General features: G+C 34.0%; 2 protein-coding genes across 4 annotated transcripts in view; both read left to right on the top strand.

Moving 5' to 3' along the window:
* Positions 1-230: 230 nt before the first annotated feature.
* PNPase (polyribonucleotide nucleotidyltransferase 1) lies at positions 231-3310 on the top strand. The gene is made up of 7 exons (XM_015316379.2): positions 231-406; positions 706-1623; positions 1715-1888; positions 1970-2163; positions 2242-2405; positions 2499-2810; positions 2905-3310. Exons 1-7 carry the CDS (start codon positions 246-248, stop codon positions 3280-3282), a joined length of 2301 nt encoding a protein of 766 aa, XP_015171865.1. The 5' UTR covers positions 231-245; the 3' UTR covers positions 3283-3310.
* A 2214-nt stretch (positions 3311-5524) lies between these two features.
* Positions 5525-11170, top strand: part of Calx (sodium/calcium exchanger 3) — a 105950-nt gene continuing 100304 nt past the window's right edge. Inside the window, exons 1-3 of one of the 3 annotated variants that reach the window (XM_089178123.1) lie at positions 5527-5977; positions 6073-7580; positions 8397-8669. In XM_089178123.1, coding sequence (XP_089034249.1) covers positions 6232-7580; positions 8397-8669 — 1622 coding nt within the window. In that variant the 5' untranslated portion in view covers positions 5527-5977; positions 6073-6231. Of the gene's footprint in view, positions 7581-8396; positions 8670-11170 lie in introns of all 3 variants that reach the window. The other 2 variants (XM_015316378.2, XM_015316377.2) reach the window with 2 other exon arrangements.

Raw genomic sequence — 11170 nt, 5'->3', positions numbered from 1 at the left:
CGCTACAAGTAGTGGTCACCAGACTAGAACAGTCTGTGCGTAGCCGTTGAGAAGTGTACAACTAAGAAAAGCAAGTCGCATCCGTTAAATAAAAATCATAAAATAAAATTCAGTCTAATATTATCTTTACTATAGAGAAACCCTCTACACAGGAAATGTTTATACTGCGCTCTAGCGACAAGTTTTAGTAACTAAAGTTATATGATAACCAATCTAACCTATCGTGTCTTAGTCGTTTATGAGAAATGGCGATTGTTATAAATTGGAGGTTATTTAAATGTGATAAATTACAACTTTTTTGTTGTAAAAAATATCGCAATAATGGTACCATCTATTCGAAATTTAAAAGAGCTGTCAGTACTCTCAATGAATCTGAATTTAAAACTGAAGCTACATTTTCTAATGGGTAAGAATACTAGGTTAGAATACTATTCTAACCACAATATTATATGTATTATTATATATTATAAATTCTTATTTTATTTGTAATAGTTATTAATAACTGTTTATCATTCACTATATTACTATTTAGTATTGTTATTTAATTACTCCTAATTATTTCATTAATAAATACATATTATTATTCAATTACTTTATTAATAAACAAATATATACATATATACGTGAAAAAAAGAAATATAACATTTTGATCAGCATTTATAATAATACAATCTAATTTTGTGTGTGTGTCTTTTTCTTATATAGGACACAACTTATTATCTCTAGTGGAAAATACGCACGGCTTAGTAATAGCAGTACTGTTGCATCTATCGGAGATACATCTGTTATGGTAACAGCAGTGTGCAGTAAAAGTAGCAGTAATAAATCAATGCTTCCTTTGACTATAGATTATAGACAAAAGTCAGCGGCTGTTGGTCGTATACCAACTAATTTTATGAGAAGAGATATCGGTTCAACGGAATATGAAATTCTTACTAGCAGATTAGTAGATAGATCATTACGACCATTGTTTCCACAAGGATGGAATTTAGAAACACAATTAGTATGTAATACGTTTGCCGTTGATGGTATTAATGATCCAGATGTAATATCTATTAATGGTGCATCCGCTGCTTTAAGTTTATCCGACATTCCATGGAATGGTCCTGTTGGTGCAGTAAGAGTAGGAATAATAGATAACGTATTAAAAGTAAATCCTACTAGACAAGAAATGCAAGAAAGTATATTAAATCTTATTGTATCTGCAACGAGCAATAATTATGTTCTTATGCTAGAAGGATCTGCCAATAATGTTTCACCACAGAATTTAAAAAAAGCTATTAAACAAGGTGTTAAAGAATGCCAATCTATAATTCAAGCTATTAAAACATTACAAAAGAAATGTGGCAAACAGAAAATTAATTTTACTATTCCTGAAATTAAAAATGTAGATGGTATAACTGAATGCATAAAGAAAAACTCAGAAAATAAAATACGAGAAATATTAACTAATTTTAATCACGATAAGTTATCTAGAGACAATGCTATCTCCGAAGTTCTTGTCAATATGACTGATATTATTATAGAAAAGTATCCTGAAACAGAACAAAGAGTAATAGAAAATATATATTATAAATTTGTTAAAGAGATTTTTAGATCGCTCATCTTTGAAACTAATACAAGGTAAATATATAATAATTTTATAGAGATAAATTGTATCAGTGTTGTTAGTAGAATGTGTGTGATAAACTTTCTAAAATGAAATATATTTAAGGTGTGATGGTCGTAATCTACAAGAATTAAGAAAAATTACCTGCCAAGTAGATTTATTTAAACCTCTTCATGGTTCTGCGCTTTTCCAGAGAGGCCAAACACAAGTTTTGTGCACGGTTACATTGGATTCCTTAGAAAGTGCTCTTAAAATGGATACGGTGTCTATGCTAATAAGGTGTATATAATATAAAATAATATATATAGAAACACATAAATATGTATACTGATTTTTAATATTTCTTTATATGTTTTGTAGTGGTATGAAAGAAAAAAATTTCTTTTTACATTATGAGTTTCCTCCATATGCAACTCATGATGTAGGACGTCTAGGAGTTGTTGGACGTAGAGAAATGGGACATGGTGCATTAGCGGAAAAAGCATTAAGATCTGTTCTTCCAAAAGATTATCCGTTTACGATAAGATTGACTAGTGAAGTACTTGAATCTAATGGTAAATATTCAAAATGAAAAATATTACATACAAATTTTGATCAATTCTATAAAATAATATTATACTCTTTATGGAAAGGTTCTTCTTCTATGGCTTCTGTATGTGGTGGGAGTTTGGCTCTTATGGATGCAGGAGTACCAATCTCATCACCAGTTGCAGGTGTTGCTATGGGTTTGGTAACCCAATTCGATGATCAATGCCCTACTAACATTACAAATTATAAAATATTAACTGATATATTAGTAAGCACTTGATATTTTATATTTTATTATATATATATATATATATGTATTGAATTAATTCTTAGCGACTATTTAAATTATATTTTTTATTAGGGCATGGAAGATTATTTAGGTGATATGGACTTCAAAATAGCTGGTGATAAGAATAGTTTCACAGCTTTACAAGTTGATGTAAAGATTGCAGGTGTTCCTTTAAAAATAATAATGGAAACTATCGAACAATCTCTGGTTGCTAAAAAAGAAATTATTGAAATAATGAACAGTGCATTATCAGAACCGCGAAAAGATCATAGTGAGAAGATGCCAGTGGTAGAAGAATTAGAAATTCCTGTACACCAAAGAGGAAAATTTCTTGGATTAGGTGGTGTTAATTTAAAGAAACTTTTCATTAAAACTGGTGTTCATGTACGTTCACACATATCTATATAATTTAATAATATAAAATTTTTATATTTTCTATAAATTAAGTAAAATAATTGAATTGCTATATTTTTATTAGGTATATTCAAAGAATGATGATATATACACTTTGTTTGCACCTAACGAATCTGCCTTAAAGGAAGCCAAAGAAATAATAGAGCAAACATTACAAAGAGAACGTGAACCTGTATTAGAATTTGGAGCTATATATACTGCAAAGATAGTTGAAATTCGAGAAACTGGTGTTATGGTTACACTCTATTCTAATATGACACCTGCGTTGTTACCTAATTCTCAGTTAGATCAACGTAAAATTTTTCATCCTAGTGCTCTCGGTTTAGAAGTTGGACAGGAAATAAAAATTAAGTATTTCGGTCGTGATCCAGTTTCAGGTTCCATGAGACTATCACGAAAAGTTTTACAAGATCCCATCACTGTTACAAGAACATTATCGTGAAATTAAAGCCATATTAAATTGTGTGCAATTTATAAAAATTTCATCAAACAAACATACAAACTAATTTAGGACAGTTTACATCAGAATTTAGTTATATGATAACAATTAATTCTTATTAATTATTGTTTCTAAGCGATTCCTATGTAATATAATAATACATATACATGTTATCGTGAAAGATCGAAATTGAATAATATCAACTTTCATATGATTGTTTCTTGTATGTCAGAAATATTAATTTATATGAAGAAAAACAAATATTTGGTCTTTCATGATAACAAATGTATATATATATATATAATATGCTATTGATTTTTAAACAATTAATAATAACATATAAATCTTTTTAATTGACTGATCAATTTGTACAAAATAGAGAAAATATTTGTATATATTTTTTAATTTTAGATAATAATGATTTTCAATGAAATGTTAAAAAAAAGAATATTCTATTTTCTACATGTATAAAAAAAAATATCAGAAACAGTGTTTACGTCAATGCGAATCAGATGATAATTTTTTATTGAATTTGGTTAAAATCATTTGTTAAGTAAAGTTTTAAACGAATAGATGGATTTCGAAAATTATCGAAAAAACTGTATTTTCTTTAAAAAGAATTAGATCAAGCACGTTTTTTTGTTAACTTTTTTGATATAAGGTGGTAAGCTATCGACTCTGTAACACTGATGATAATGTAGGGTCAATTTTGTATCGTTCTAGGTCGGTAAATTATCGACTCTGTATAATGCTACAAAATTTTAATACTTTAGATGTTATCAATGAAATATTGTATCTATAAATCTTAATTCGTAGGTTCATGTAGATCTCTGTAGATTCGTATCTTCGGTATCTTCATTCTTTGAAAATATTAAGGTGGAATCACACAATGTTACACACATAACACAAAATAACCACTTAATTTCAACGCTTTTCGCGTCTTATCATTTAATTTCTTTGAAAATAACATATATTTTGAAACATCTTTCATAATTGTTTAATTTAAGATGATATAAAATTAACTTTTTATTGAATTTTATTTAAAAACTATGTATTATAAAAGAGACGAGAGAGGAAAACAAAATATGTTCTATATTTGAATTATCGAATTATTTTACCAAGTTAACATTGTCTTTGTATACAAGAAAATAGTATATACATTATGATTGTATCATTAAGTATAAGTATAATTTCAATTAAGTATAATTACTTTAGAGAGACATAAAATGAAAAAAAAAGAAGATTTTATAATATAATAAAAGTATACGCGAAATCTATTATATAAATATTCAAACGATATTAAATATATATATATATAAAAGATATTAAAGATCTCGCGTCAACGTAGAACTTACGCCTCGTTCGAAGAATAGAAGTAAAACGATAATAACACAGAGAAAAAAATTCTTCATCTTTTAATGTTCTTACGCGAATCTATTATAAAAAAAAAAGTAAGTCGTAAAATAGTTTTTTCACGCAACAGAAAATTTACTGAAAAAGTATGAGCGGCAGGGGCCGGAAGGGTAGGAGAAAAATATGATAAAAAGATAAATGAAGATAAGGAGTAGAAGGAGGGGGGGGATTTATCGAGAGGAAAATCAAGTAGGAAGAAAGTTAAAAAAAAAAAAAAAAGTTTAGGAGACGATAGGTAGTAGACAAGACAAGGCGAAGTAAGTAATGGGCAAGAGTTCCGGGCGGGTCGTGGTAGACGTCGTCGAACGGGTGGAAAATTCGAGTCGAGCGGTACCGAGTAGTGCCGAGCGGGCCCGAGCAGAGCCGAATGACTTGGGTGTCGCTTGGCCGGTATATAAAGAGGGTGGACGAGAACGAATAGGTGGGAAACGCATGCGCTTTCTCCGTCGCATCGGGAGGGGTTGGCAGGGACGCGCGCTACGAAACGGAGGGAGTAAGGGTGAGAGAGTGAGAAAGATAGAAAGAGAGAAGGAAAAAAGGGTGGGAGTTGGCTCCGCAAGCTCGCGGCTCGCAGAAAGAGCGACGGGGACGATAAGATGCGAGTGGAACGAAAGCGCGCAAGGGAAGCCAGCCGACGAAGGCTTGCCGCCACTGCTGCCACTCGGGATTGTCGAGAGACAGAGACTGTACCACCTCCCACTGTCCTCTCTCTCTCTCTCACACACACTTTCTCACTCTCTCTCTCTCTCTCTCTCTCTTTCTCGTTCGTTCATTCGCTCACACACCAGCAGCAGCATAGCCAAGCTCTTTCAGTATTCGTTCGAGCGCGGCCCCGTACGGTTTTGCCGGCTCGTGGCCGAAGAAATTCTTTCTCTCTCTTTCTTTCTCTTTTTCTCTCCCTTTTCTCTATCTATCTCTTTTTCTCTCTCTTCGCCATGGGAGCAAACTGCCGCGGTGGTAAAAAAGCTGAGGGTAGTCCTTGGTAACCGAGCTAATCCCGCTTACGCGCGCGCACTCTTACGCACGCACGCAGCACGCACACTAAATACACACAAACCACACACATACTCTTACACGCGTGCATTATAGCACATATATATATATACACACACACTTATACACATCTACAAAAGAGACCGGCTATCGGGACATTCGTCCGGGGCTTCGCAAAGAGGAACGCGCGCGCGGGTGTGCGCGATCTTTTGCGATCGGTCCGTTGGTCGGTCCGTCGGTCGATCCGTCGGTCGGTCGGTCGGTCGGTCCGTTGGTTCGGTTTTTAGGGAGTGTGAGTAAAAGTGTCGTTTGCTTATCAACGAGGAGGGGCCACCCCCTCCAACCCCCTTTAGTTGTAACAACCTAATATTATTTCGGAACGTGTAGAAATGTAAAGCGAGAAGGAGCGTCGAATAGCGTATCGAAGAGATCATCCTTATCCGACCGATAGGAAAGAACAAAATAATAGTAGTAAGAAAAGGAAGGAAGAGAAGGAAATAAGGACAGGAAGAAAGAAGTTAAAAAAAAGAAGGGGAAAGAAGCAAGATGTCAGGAAATTATACGGTGCGCTGCGAACCGGGTTTGGTGATACCGATATGGAGACCCTTGGAAAACTTACAACTGATAGACGTGATCTTTCGAGGATTCATTTATTTCATTTTTCTTCTCTATCTGTTCATCGGTGTGTCGATCATCAGCGATCGGTTTATGGCAGCGATCGAGGTGATTACGTCAAAGGAAAAGGAATTGGTTGTAAAACGACAGGGTAGAGAGCCAACGATAGTCGTGGTCCGAGTTTGGAATGAAACGGTGGCGAATTTAACCCTGATGGCGCTTGGTAGTAGCGCGCCCGAAATACTTCTCTCTATCATCGAGATATGGGCGAAAAACTTTCAAGCGGGGGAATTGGGTCCTGGTACGATCGTCGGCTCGGCCGCATACAATCTTTTCGTGATCATATCTCTCTGCGTGTTCGTAATACCAAACGGCGAGACGCGAAAGATTAAGCATCTACGGGTCTTCTTCGTGACGGCCACGTGGAGCATATTTGCTTACGTGTGGCTCTATGTGATACTTGCGGTCTCGAGTCCGGGCGTTCTCGAGGTATGGGAAGGTATACTGACCTTTACATTTTTTCCGGCCACCGTGTTAACCGCCTACGTAGCCGATCGACGTTTGCTCATTTACAAGTATCTCCAAAAGGGTTACCGAATGAACAAGAGAGGTGTGATCGTTCAAGCAGAAGCTGGCGACTCCGACGGAGGAGTAGAACTCGAGATTAAACCTCAACAAGATAGCTTTCATACGGTCGATCGGTTGGCCGACGCTGATACCCCGGAAGCGCGGGAGTTTGAACAAACACGGCGAGATTATATAAATACATTGAGAGAATTACGAAAGAAGAATCCAACATTGCCGTTGGAACAACTCGAAGTTATGGCTCACGAGGAGGTATTAGGTAAAGGACCGAAGAGTAGAGCATTCTACAGGGTCCAAGCTACGAGGAAAATGGTCGGTGCGGGTAATCTCAGTAGAAAGATCAGCGAGAGAGCTCAAAGTGATCTGAGCGAGGTCAAGGCCGAGTTACAGAAAGCCGAGGCCGAGAGTATCGATATAGAAAACATTAACGCAATGAGAATATTCTTCGAGCCAGGACATTATACAGTTATGGAGAACGTCGGTACTTTTGAGATCGGTGTTACCAGAGCTGGTGGAGATTTAAACAAAGCTTGCACCGTTGATTATTCCACCGAAGATGGTTCTGCTGAGGCTGGTTCTGATTATGTCAGTGCCAAAGGAACCTTGACCTTCGAACCCGGCGAGACCAAGAAAACTATACAACTGTCCGTTATCGACGATGAACTTTTTGAAGAGGACGAACATTTTTACGTCAGGTAAGCCATCGACAATACGAATACCTTTTTTTTAAAAATATATTACCTTTATAAACGAAGACATTTTAAAGAAATAAGACAACATATATATATATATATATTTTTTTTTTTCTCACGGTTTCGTTTTATTTTTGAACACTTGTAAACTTGTTTTCTTATCAAGCTCGACTACCTGACACTTTTAAGCGCGAAAACTCGACTCCTTATCAACTAGTTTTAGCCGCTAAAGAAGAATAAGAGGTAGTAGTAGTAGAAGAAGAAGAAGAAGAAGAAGAAGAGGAAGAAGTAGAAGAAGAAGTAGAAGTAGAAGAAGAAGAAGAAGAAAATGAAAATGAAGAAGTAGTAGTAGTAGCAAAGTAGAGCCGAGTAGAGATGAGTAGAGTGTAGCGGTGATGCTTCAGACGAGTACTTCCTACTCGGATTAAGAGCTACCAAATTGCTCGTTTGTGGAACGAGCCACTTTCGCACCACCGACGCATATTTCTCACTAACGAGAGACGAATACTTTTACACTTTTTCTTTCCCTTTTTCTTCTTCTTCTTCTTCTTCTTCATCATCTTCATCTATTTCTTTCATCTCTTTGTATGAAAATGATAATCGAATAAAAATACACGCTAATTCGTTGTCTTCTTTTAAATACAATAGAATTAAATATAAGTCAAATAATTATGATTATTTAACTGGTGTTTAATAAACAAGAATTCTTATTAAAGAACACAAAAAAGAAAACAAATTAAATTCTTATTGGCGTGACAGAAAATGCAAAGAAAGAGAATAACAAAATGTAAAATAAATTTCTATGATTTTTCGTTTCAGATTGAGCAACGTTTCGCAGCCAGCCATGTTGGTGTCACCGAGTTTGGCAACGGTTATGATATTGGATGATGATCACAGCGGAATATTTGGCTTTCCTGAGAGGGACATCGAACTCGTTGAAAGCGTAGGACAATATCCTTTGAGGGTGGTGAGATACAGTGGCGCCAGAGGACGCGTCATCGTTCCTTATCGTACGATCGAAGGAACTGCGAAACCGGGAAAGCAGTATGTTCATACCGAAGGATCTCTCACCTTTGAGGATAATCAAACCGAGTGAGTTCATCAGTTTTTTTTTCTCTCTTTCCCTTTTTCTTCTCTCTTTCTCTCTCTCTCTCTCTCTCTCTCTATTTCTCTATCTTTCTCATTGTCGTTCTTTCTTTTCCTTCATTTTATTTCATATACGTATACGTTAAGGATGAATTATCCAAACGACGTAATGACGTCAAAAAGGGGTAGGGATAATAGGATAATCGAGATTTATCGCGTCACAATCGGCAATTACGTGGGCGAGAAGAGATTTTTCCTTGGTATTACAGGTTCGTAACATGAAAAGCTTCTTTCTTGTATTGTACTTATGATCAACGAAACGAGCATACAGGTTTTATTTATATGTGAGGTCGGATTTAAAGAGGGTAGGCATCGAAGGATTAATGATCACGAATCTTAACAATTTTTATTTTCAAATTGATTATAACGAAATGAAACTTTTGCTTATATAATATATAACTTGTAAATAATGATTAATTTCAAATGATCATCGTTTGAATTGATATGAACATTTTTTATACTATATATTTATATATTTATATATATATATATGTTACTTTATATAAATTTTTCGTTAGGTAATTAATTATGCGATGCACTCCCTAGTTCATGTATTTTATTTCATCTTGATTTTCAAATAATTAAGAGGGTCTCTCTGCACACTTTTAAATTCGGCCCCTATATATATATATATATAATATAATATGCGAATATGTACATATATATAAGGGTTGAGAAGAATCGTGAAAGATCACGCGATGTTAATAATCCTCGACGATAAGTATTTTTTTTTTTTTATTCCTTTGCTTTCGCCTCGAAATATTCTTTTCTTTTAAAAGAGAGAAAAGAAAAGGAATTATCGAGTAGTAAGAGAGAGAGAGAGAGAGAGTGAGAGTGAGTGAGTAAGTTCGATCAAACGTTGGCGACTTGACGTGTCGACTTAGCGTGCAATGATTAAGCTAACGATAAGTAGGAAGGAAGATCGATAAAAATCACCACGTATTGCTTCGAGCTTAAAATAAAGGAAGGAAAAAAGAAAGAAAAAGAAGAAGAAGAAGAAAAAAAAGTACAAGAAAAAGTATTGAGATGTAAGAACGTGATATCAGGAACTTTGACTTGAACCTTTCGCATGTTTTCCTTTCGCACCCCATAAAAAGGGTAGAAGAGGATTTAAAGAGTCGTATAGAATTCTTGATACTTGATGATAAATATTTTATAGTAACCTAGGTATATCATTGAAATATTTATTCTAATAGATACGATGGAACATATGTTATACATGATCGTATTATACGAGTATTGTGTACGGAATGAAAATTTAATACTGATGAGATATAAGTATTATTGAAGTGAAAACTTCTTTAGAATGGGTGTAATTTGAAAAAATGTAACGGATCGGTTAGGCGGCTATGTAACGGAGCGGTGGGAGCCAATGAAACGGCCGCGATACTAAATAAGAAGAGAATACAATTATCCTACAGCAGATATTTTCTATTCGTCTTAGTTTTTTGAAGATTTCATTTGTAACACGTGTGATCTGCACACATGTTTTTAAATTAATGGTTAGTTAAAAAAAAAAAAAAAAACAAAAAAACAATTTTTATGTAAAAATATTTCTTATTTCACAGATATTTATTATATTTTCATTATGATTATACTCTTACGTATAGTAGAATGTATGCAAAATTTATACAAATGCATTATATCTTATATATATATATTTTTGAGTACAAGTTTCATTTAACAATTAAAAAAATAGATTTAAAATTATAATATGTTGTCTTTCGGGAAATTATGTTAAGAAAAATCTAAGAGAAATAATATAGGTCAGTGGGTGTCTATAATGAAGATTGTAGCTCAAGGATTCACCCTTACGAAGTTTGTACGTGCGATTTTACCTTTACGAGCCCATTATCTACTCCCTTTTCCTGTGTCTTTTCCTTTCTACGTTATTCTTTTCATTTCATTTCGTTTCGTTTCGTTTCGTTTCGTTTCGTTTCTTTTTCATTTATTTCTTTTCTTTTTTCTCCTTCTGGCGCCACAGTTTCGCGATGTTTGACGTTTTCTTACTCCAGTTTCTTCTCTTTAGAATTCTCTAAGAATGTTGACAAAGTACCCACACACGTTGTAAGATTTTCCGATTTTTCTTTACTTCCTCTTTCATCGAATTCACTAACGTGTTAAAGATTTACTATCCACCTTTTTACAAAAGCGAATAATTTCATCTTTTACATTGATTCCTTTTTTTCCCCTTTATTTTATAATATTTTAACGACAAAATATTTCAATGTTATCGAAGAAAATTTACTTTTATCAATGATAACAGGAAAACAAATTTAGTTTATCATGGATATATATATATATATATAGATATATACATGTATACATACGTTCAATTTATTGGCAAATTTATCAAATATTTGTGTAAAAAACTAAATATTAATATGCAAATTTGAATTATTATTCATTACAATATTTTCACATTGAACGTATAGTATTTTTATGCA

This window comes from Polistes dominula, unplaced genomic scaffold (assembly GCF_049000335.1).
Source record: "Polistes dominula isolate Pdom_NZ unplaced genomic scaffold, Pdom_raw_medaka contig_77, whole genome shotgun sequence".
NCBI classification, from domain to species: domain Eukaryota; kingdom Metazoa; phylum Arthropoda; class Insecta; order Hymenoptera; family Vespidae; genus Polistes; species Polistes dominula.
The sequence above is the reverse complement of the archived record's forward strand: the minus strand, read 5'-3'. Positions and strand labels throughout refer to the sequence as shown.

Excerpts from the sequence above, each read along its gene's own strand:
- PNPase (XM_015316379.2), top strand. The coding sequence starts at position 246 with ATGGCGATTGTTATAAATTGGAGGTTATTTAAATGTGATAAATTACAA. Across the intron at positions 1,889-1,969 it reads ACGGTGTCTATGCTAATAAG|TGGTATGAAAGAAAAAAATT; the intron begins GTGTATATAATA and ends TATGTTTTGTAG. Across the intron at positions 2,811-2,904 it reads TCATTAAAACTGGTGTTCAT|GTATATTCAAAGAATGATGA; the intron begins GTACGTTCACAC and ends TATTTTTATTAG.